Below are 9,871 nucleotides of genomic sequence, written 5' to 3' on the forward strand. Positions count from 1 at the left end.
ACCGACGGGACCTTACAGTCCCGGCATTTAAAAATCGTTCGGGCGCTTCTAAATTGATAGATAGAGTAATAAAACCTGTTTCTTCGTTTTCCACCTTTTTCTGCCAGTCGATTGATGGGTAACAAGTCAAGGTTGCGTTCAGTATGAGTTATTCAGCTGATGGTGAAGTTTTGCTGCTACTTTTTTTCAAAAAAGGTAAGAAGTCGTTTTTTTTTATTTGTGATAGCGGGCTACAGCGTTGTAAGATCAGATCCAAAACTGCAATAGCTATTGCTTATGTGTAAGGAAACATTTTGGCATAAAAAAAATCCGATAAATCCCTTTGGATGACTGCTGTAATGGATTCTATTTTTGGGACCTTGCAGTCCCAGTGGACAATGCCTTTGTGCGGTGGCGACTGTAAAGTCCGCCACCGGCGACTGGTCGAGGTTGATTAGAACGACACTTTCGAAAATTAGCGATTTCTAAAGCAGCAGCACTCTTGGAATTGTTTTATTGCTGTTTATTTTAATTTCCTGTGGTCTGTGACGTTTGTTTTTGATGACCTTGCAGATAAAAAATAAGCAGTCTGCCTCTATCTTTTATTTCTTTTTGCCTTTTATTCACGCCTTTCCCTCTTTTATTCAGGTTAAGATTAAACAAAGAAAAAAAGAAATTCCTTTTGTTGGTTTCTCTCTCTCTCTCTCTGTCTCTCTCTCTCGTTTGTATAGTTAGTTCTTGTTCCAGGCCATGCGAAAGCGAATATCTACCAGTCAAAGCACTATACTGAATGTCTTAGAAAAGACGGGAAGCGATCTTAGTGATTTGGATAAAGAGGATGTCTGGTTTCAGCAGTCTGAGGAGATAGAGCTGGATTTACAGGAAAACACCGACACAGAAGACGATGCTATGGAGCAAGACCTGATTGGCATGGTGTTAGCTAATATTCTCCCAAGTTCGGACTTACCAAATGCTGGAGAAGACTCGACAGCCACTTTTCCAATCCCAAACGATAGAGATTCTTGGCTTGCTGTGCCTTCAACTTCATCAGCACCTGTTCTGTCTCGTGCAGCTAATCAACCAAAAAAAAAATGTAAGACCGCCGGCAAGGAAAGCAGAAGTCAATGAAAGGAAAAGAACATGGAAGAAAGTTGTCGCACAAACCCAACAGTTGGACTTGAAGAGTCCTGAGGCTAATTTAGAGGAAATAGGGCGTGAATCAACTCCTATGTATTTTTTCTTAATTGCCTGAGCAATGAGCTTCTTCAGCTCCTTGTTTTACAGTCAAATCTTTATTCTGTTTAGAAAGGCAAGAATCTCAACATAACATACAATGAACTTAAGGTGTTCTTAGGGATAAATCTATTAATGGGGTACCACCAACTCCCAAGCATGAGGGATTACTGGGCTACTGATCCTGACCTTGGTGTCTCTTTTGTATCGTCAAGGATGTCAAGAAACAGATTCGAAGATATTCTAAGAAACTTGCATGTCAGAGACAACCTGACAATCACAGCTGGCCAGAAAGACAGGCTTTTCAAGCTGCGACCGATGATTGACCTGCTAAACTTCCGCTTCAAGCAGTTAGTGAAGCCTGGAACTTACCTGAGTGTTGACGAATCCATCATTCTTTTCAAAGGACGCTCCACACTAAAGCAATATAACCCAATGAAGCGGATAAAAAGGGGCTATAAGCTTTGGTGCTTAGCCTGCATGAGCGGTTATGTCTACAATTTTGAAGTTTATCAAGGAAAATTCCAAGTTATCAAAGACGATTTTAGGATTTGGACTTGGCGGTGGAGTCGTGAGACAAATGACTGAATGTCTCACCAAGAAAGAGCATATTGTCATTTTCGATAACTTTTTTTCGTCTGTCTATCTTCTTGAGCAACTTAAGGAAGATGGTATTTTTGCGTGTTGTACTATTCGTTCAAACAGGAAGGGGCTTCCTGTCCTTGCACCCGACAGAACTTTAAATAGAGGAAGCTTCGACCAAAAACATTGTGGATCAATTGGTGTCTATAAATGGAGGGATTCCAAGACTGTTCTGTTTGCCTCTAACTACCATGGTACAGAGGTAGCCTCTGTAAAAAGAAAGAATTATGATGGATCTACCTCGGTTATCACAGCCCCTCAAGTAGCAAAGGATTCTAATGACCATATGGGTGGTCATTACAATCACCAGAAAAGGGCAGCATATGGAAGAGATAGAAAGTCGTTAAAATGGTAGCATCGACTGTTTTGGGGTTTTGTTAATTTGACACTCTGTAATGCCCATGTTTTGCACAGTCTCCTTTTTTCCGAAGAAAAATTGACACTGCTCGAGTTTCGGCGAAGGGTCGTGAGAGGACTCGTTTCTGTGCCACAATTGAAGAGGAAAAATGGAAGCACTTCTCAGAAGGCTGTTGCAGTTAACAAGAAAAGACGAGGGAGTTGTGGTGCCTCAGTTCCAGACGATGTCCGTCTTAGTGGTCTGGGCGATCACTGGCCTAAGTTTGTTTCTCAACGCTCAAGATGTGAAATATGTTCTATAAAGCAAGTTGAATCAAAACCACACTCAATTTGCTCCAAATGTGGCGTGACGTTGTACGTCAACGAATGGAAGAATTGTTTTGCTGAGTATCATGAGTATCATCAATGACTGAGTTTGAATTAACATTGCAATTGAAGTTTTATATTCTGAATAAACGATTTTATTTTACAAAAAATTAACTTGCTCAGCGGAACTTCTCAGTCCCTTCGGATAGCATTTGGTCAGATTCATTTGCCCAGCAGGACTGCAGAGTCCCGCTTTGAACAGATTTTTGAATGCTCATTTTAGAAGGTTTTTATGAGCATATTCAATATCAGCGTGTCTTTTTGGTCAGGAACCATATATTTTTCGTCAATTTTTTTCGAAAAACGAGGGCCTGGTCGTGAAAGGGTTAAAAAATAAATATCAGTATATGTATATTAAACTGCCAATCTACAGTATTATTATTTTTTTTTTTTTTTTAGTAAAGTACAAATTATGTTTTAGTCTTGAGAAGGCATGAGGGTTGTCAGCTCTACTCATATTAATTTCTGTTCGCTTTCAATTTGACTCGGGTGTTTGTTGTAATTTCTGTTTGTTTTGGGGTTCATTTATTTATTGATGGTGATTCATGATAGTTTTACACTTGGAAGATTATTTGACTTTATTTCTGCTCATTTTTGGTATATTGAATTGGAGCCCTTTATTTTTTTTTTGAGAAATTTTTTTTGTGGAAATGTTTTTTAAGTGATCACAAAAAGGATTGGGGGTCGTCCACTAGGCGTACATAAAAAAGTTTCCCCGTCTGTAGTACCTTTAAGGGACATAATTTTTTGTAAATTTCAATAAGATGGAGTCAAAGTCCAAGCCAGAACCAATAAAATTTAAGATGGGCAGAACCCTATATTCATCCCATATTTTGGCCCACGGGTAGAATATTCCAAAATCTCTCCTGTTTTTGATTCTTTTTATTTATTTGTTTTTTTACTTTCTCTTTGGGGGCTCAATTTTATGTGGGGAAATTTCTGGAGGATAATTGCCTTTAGCGAGGGACAGGGGGGAATTGTCCACGAGAGAATTTTTCAGGAGGAATTTTCTGGGGAAATCCTAAACGCGAGGAATTGTCTGGGGGGATTTTCTACAGGAAAACTTGCCGGGAGGGGTATTTTCTGCGGGAAGGATTTTCCAGAGGGAAAATTGGCCGGACACCAGGCATAACAGCAAAGAAATAAAAAATATTATTACATTATGACCCATTTTTCCAACAAAAGTAAGGTGTCAAAATATCTACATTTAAATCTTTTCAGAGTCAACGCTATAGTGGTGCCTATAGTAAAGGCCATACGGCTCCAATTTCTAACTATTAATTTTTTTTAAGAGGCACTTCATATGGAAAGTATGGTCGCATAAAATTCGAAGATGGCTCATTCGGTTGGAAATCAGAAGTTCTAATGTCCTTTTTAAGATTCAAAAGAGATTAAAGGGCAACTAACCCCCCACCCCTCCAGGCCCTTTCCCCCCAAATCCATCCCTAGTCCCCAGGGCAACTAGCCCCCTCCACGCCTTTTTTCCCACAAATGTGTCAGATTAAAATTTTAAGATTTTAATCTCAAAATTGTCACAACCCCCCAAGAACCGAGAGAAGGCGTTGTAAGTTTTGCCCTGGGTGCATATATAGTTCTGATGGAAGTAATGCTGGTATAAACTTCAGAGAAGGCTCATTTGATTGAAAATTGAAAGTTCTAGTTCAATTTTTAAGAGTCAAAAGTGATCGGATTGCAGCTAGCCCCCCTCTGCCCTCACGTCCTTGTTTCCTCAAATGTATCAGATAAAAATTTGGAGATAGCCATTTTAGTAAATTAAATAAAAAAACTTTTTTTTTAACTGAAAGTAAGGAGCGACATTAAAACTTAAAACGAACAGAAATTACTCCGTGTATGAAAAAGGCTGTTCCCTTCTCAACGTCCCGCTCTTTACGCTAAAGTTTGACTCTTTATCTCAATTCTACTTTATTAAACAGTAAAAAACTTTAGCGTAAAAATCGGGGCGTTGAAAAGGGAACAGCCCCTTTCATTCACGGAGTAATTTCTGTTCGTTTTAACTTTTAATGTCGCTCCTTACTTTCAGCTAATAAAAACTAGTTTTTTTATTTAATTTATGAAGGTTTTTGAATTAATGCATGTTTGATATTGGCTCTCCGCACATAAATTATTAAAATGAAATTTCCATATTAATTCTTTTTTTTTGGCTAAATGACTTTCTCTTAGTTTTGATCAGACGATTTTGAGAAAAAAAAGGGGTGGAGGAGGAGGCCTAGTTGACCTCAAATTTTTCAGTTACTTAAAAAGACAACTAGAACCTTTAATTTTTAACGGAAGTTTTTAATAGTAAAAAATATACGTAACTACAGAATTAACTAACGTAACGAACTTCTATATTCATATATTTTTATTATGTATATGAGGGGGTTTGTCCCCTCGTTAATACCTCGCTCTACACTAAAGCTTAAATTTTGTCCCAATTCCTTAAGAATGACCCCTGAATCAGAAAGGCAGTAGAATAAATGGTTGAAATTACTAAAAGCACTTTAGCATAAAGAGCGGGGTATTTAGGAGGAGAAGAACTCCTCATATGCGCAATAATCTCTGTTCGATTTGAGTTTACGGCTCCTTACTTTCAGTTGAAAAAACTCTTTCATATTTATTTTTTCTTTTTTTTTATTATAATGCTAGAAAATCCTGAACAGAAATTACTTCGTATATGCAAGGGGCTGCTCCCTCTTCAGGGCCCCGCTCTTTACGCTAAAGTTTGACTATTTCTCCCAGCTCTACTTTTTAAAAAAGTAAAAAACTTTAGCGTAAAGAGCGGGCCGTTGAGGAGGGGGCAGCCCCTTTCATATACGAAATAATTTTTGTTCGTTTTGAGTTTTAATGTCGCTCCTTACTTTCAGTTAAACGAACTTTTTTTATTTAATTTCTGAATGTTTTTGAATTAATGCATGTTTTGATTTTGGCTCTCCGCAGATTTATAATTAAAACAAAATTTGTATATTTTCTTTTTTGGCTAAAGGGCTTTCTCATACATTTGACCGAATGATTTTGATAAGAAAAAGGAGCGGGGGAGGAGGCCTAGTTGCCCTCCAATGTTTTGATTACTTAAAAAGGCAAATAGAACTTTTAATTTTTTTACGAACGTTTTTATTAGTAAAAGATATACGTAACTTACCAGTAAGCTCACGTAACGAACTTCTGTATTCGTATGTTTTTATTCCGTATATGAGGGGGTTTACCCCCTCGTCAGTACCTCGCTCTTTACACTAAAGCTTAGATTTTGTCCCAATTCCTTAAGAATGAACCATGAATCACAAGGGCCGTAGAATAAATAGTTGAAATTACTAAAAATACTTTAGCGTAAATAGCGAGGTATAATGAGGAGGTAAATCCCTAATATGCGTAATAATTTCTATTCGTTTTAAGTTTTAATGCTGCTCCTTACTTTCAGTTGAAAAAACTTTTTTCATGTTTTTTTTTTTCATTTTTTTTAAAATAATGCTAGAAAATCCTGTGCTCCGTACATGGGAATTTTTTTCCACCATGACAAATTCCTCCATGGAAAGTTCCCCCAGCATATCTCCCTCTTCTCAACCCCTCCCCCAACCAAAAAACCCCTTGAAATGCCTGTACACTTCCCAATTACCATTACTATATGTAAGCACTGGTTAAAGTTTGTAACTTGTAGCCCCTCCCACGGGGACTGTTGGGGAGTAAGTCGTCCCCAAAGACATAGTTATAAGGTTTTTCGACTATGTTGAATAAAATGGCTATCTCAAAACTTTGATCCGGTGACTTTGGAAAAAAAATTAGCGTGGGAGGGGGCCTAGGTGCCCTCCAATTTTCTAGTCACTTAAAAATGGCTCTAGAACTTTTTATTTCCGTTAGAATGAGCCATCTCGCAACATTCTAGGACCCCTGGTTCGATACGATTACCCCTGAAAAAAAAACAAAAAAACAAATAAACACACACCCGTGATCTGTTTTCTGGCAAAAAATACAAAATTCCACATTTTTTCGTTAAGATTCTATGACTTTTAGGTGGTGTTTCCCCCTATTTTCTAAAATAAGGCAGATTTTCACAGGCTCGTAACTTTTGATGGGTAAGACTAAACTTGATGAAACTTAAATATTTAAAATCAGCATTAAAATGCGATTCTTTTGATGTAGCTATTGGTATCCGTTTAAAATCCGTTTTTTAGAGTTTTGGTTACTATTGAGCCGGGTCGCTCCTTACTACAGTTCGTTACCACGAACTGATTGAAATAGATCAAAGATCAGATAACAAAAACTCCGGTGTCGACACAACCTCCCATGGCCAGGGGATAGGCGTTTTAAGTTAAGCCTTGGTGCATATATGGCTCTTATGGAAGGATTGCTAGTATAAACTTCAGAGAGGGCCAATGTAATTGGAAATTGAAAGTTATAGGATACTTTTTAAGAGTAAAAAGAGATAAGAGGGCAACAAGCCCCCTAAAAATTTTGAGATACGTATATTGTCAAAAATAGTTCAAAGGTCAGATAACAAAAACTCCGGTGCCGACACAACCCCCCAGGCTCGTGGGCAGGCGTTGTAAGTTATGCCCTGGGGGTATATATGGTTCTTATGGAATGGATGCTCGTACTAACTTCAGAGAGGGCTTACTTGATTGGGAATTGATATTTCTAGTTCACTTCTTAAGAGGCAAGATAGCCATTTTTTTAAAATAGCTGCAAGTTATGCCCTTGGGGCATATATGAGTCTTATGGAAGGGATGCACAGAAAGTTTGGAGAAGGCTTATTTGATTGGAAATTGAACGTTCTAGTTCAGTTTCTAAGAGCCAAAAGAGATCAGAGGTCAAATGCAAACCCCCCATCATCCAAACCCATCCGATACAAATTTTGAGATAGCCATTATTTTTAAAATAGTTTGAACATCAGATAACAAAAAACTACGGGGTCGACAAAACCTCCCGATGGCCCGGGGCAAGTGTTGTGAGTTATGTCCTGGGGGCGTATAAAGTTACTATGTAAGGCGTGGTCGTATAAACTTCGAAGGTAGCTCATTTGATTGGAAATTGAAAGTACTAGTTACCTTTTTATGATTCAAAAGTGAACTTCAGGCCCCCTCCACACACACACACACAATAACAGCCTCTTTTCCCCAAATGCATCCAATGGAAATTTTGAGAGAGCCAGTTTTTCTGATGGACTAAAATGATTAGAAATTGAAAGTTTAAATTCCTCTTTTAAGAGTCAAGAGTGATCAGATGTTGATTAGCCCCCCCCCCCAACCTTATTTTCCCGAAATGCTTCTAATCGAATTTCTTATATAGCCATTTTGTTCAAAATGGACCAAAGATATAATAACAAAAACTCCAGGAATAAAAGACACCCCCCCCCAGAATCTGGGGGGAAGGTTGTAAAATATGCCTTCTGGGTATATAAGGTTTTTATGGAAGGGAAGGTCACATAAACTGCAGAGGGGCTCATTCCATTGTAATTAAGAATTTTAGTGCCCTTTTTATGAAAAAAACGTGATTGGAGGGCCACTAGCCCCCCAAGGCCCTTTTCCCACAAATGCATCCAATCAAAATTTTGAGATAACTATTTTTTCAAAATATTTTAAAGATCAGATACTGACCATTGGTCTGATTGGCGTAAGTAGCGATCCTAATTATCTGCCTTCGACCACGAGTGCAATGCGCGGTTGGCGAAAAATCATCTGATGTTTCCCGTATTTTCCCCCAGATTTCTCCAGATTCCCATTTAGAGCTGGGTCGACTCTGGTCGAGGTTACAGAATCACACTGTTGACTCCCGTTTGAAACTGTTTAACTGGCGGCACCAGGAATCAAACCCCTGTACTCACGGACAGAAGATTTCAAGTCTAGCGCTCTAACCACTTGTCTAGGACGGCTCACAGGCCTGGGGAGCTTACAGTTTAAAAAATTCCCACGAATATCCGAATTTCAGATGTCAGGTGAGGTGGAAAATGCCCGTTCCTGGTGTAAAACCAAAAAGATCAAGAAAGGCCTGGGATAAAACGAAAATAAATTTATACTTTTTCAGACGGATGCCGATATTAGTGCATATACCGTTGAGAAAACTCTAAGGATGGAACAAAGAAATCAACTACTTCAAGAACTTCATTTATCGAAGAAAGAGAGCATGAATGTGGTAAGTTTGTATTTTGTAAGACATTGTAAGGCCGTAATAGAAGAGAGACAATCCATCAGTTTTTATTATGAAAACTATTTTAATAAGACCTATATTTGACCCCAAAAATAACTAGTTTCTTTGAGAAAAGTACATTCAAACTATATTAAATCGTTATGTAATATATTTTAACCAAACTACTAAGTAATATCAAAAATATAGTAAATGCCCTAAAAAGGGATTTTTATGAAATTGTGATTAGATTTAATTGTTTCAACATGATTTCGGTAATATTAGAGGGATTCGATCTAATATTATAATCAAGCTGTGTTTTTTTCCAAAAGGTGATTTCACTTTCTTTCATTTGTATAAAAAAAAAATATCCTACTTACTGCAAGTTCTTTGCATTTCAGTTTTTCGTATTTCAATTCTAATTTTAGTATTGCAAGTTTTTTGAAATATTTAAGGTTTTTCATGGAGAAATTCATAAAGATTTTTCTTATAAAATATAGTGGGCCTTGTTGATCGATAGTAGATAAGCTATTAGTCTTGTAAGGAATAGATGTGCAAGCTAAAAAGGTATATCAAACTTAAAACAAAAATCGCACTTAAGAAATTTACTTGACTTCTATGCACGTTAGCAATGGTTTTGGCGATAATCTATAATGATCCCCCCCCTTCCCCCATAACAAAATCCCATTTGTAGCTCTGCCACTGGAATATACCACTTTGTCTGAAGTTCAAGAGCAATCATATAAAAATGACAATTAAGGATATTTAAGGATAAAATTAAGGATAATTAGGGATAATACCTCAAGAGTAGCCATTCAAAATGGCATTTAAGGGTAACTTGTAGGATATTGAATTAAGAATATTTACTTAAGAATATCTAAGGATATTTAAGGATAAAATTAAGGACAGCATAGGATAAAAGTTCAAGAGTAACCGCATGAAAATAATGATTAAGAATAATTTGATATTTCAGCTGCAGCCATTATAAAGGGACTTTATAATAATATTATAATATTATTATACTATATTATTATACTTTATAGTATTTTCAAATTAAATCTCTACTAAGATTTGGCTATATCTAGTTTAAAACTTAATCTATTATTACCTTTATATTTAGTTTCATTTAATCTGTTAAATTTGCTTAAAATTTAATTTTAGTAAGATTGAAGTCTCTAAT

The 9,871-nt window shown here is 37.0% G+C and overlaps 1 protein-coding gene across 1 annotated transcript in view; it reads left to right on the forward strand.

Moving 5' to 3' along the window:
• Positions 1–9,679, forward strand: part of LOC136028534 (solute carrier family 12 member 6-like) — a 236,358-nt gene extending 226,679 nt beyond the window's left edge. Inside the window, 2 exon segments of the mRNA XM_065706380.1 lie at positions 8,593–8,700; positions 9,665–9,679. Of these exon segments, the coding sequence (XP_065562452.1) occupies positions 8,593–8,700; positions 9,665–9,679 (123 nt within the window).
• Positions 9,680–9,871: the final 192 nt, after the last annotated feature.

This window comes from Artemia franciscana, chromosome 6 (assembly GCF_032884065.1).
Source record: "Artemia franciscana chromosome 6, ASM3288406v1, whole genome shotgun sequence".
Lineage (NCBI taxonomy): Eukaryota > Metazoa > Arthropoda > Branchiopoda > Anostraca > Artemiidae > Artemia > Artemia franciscana.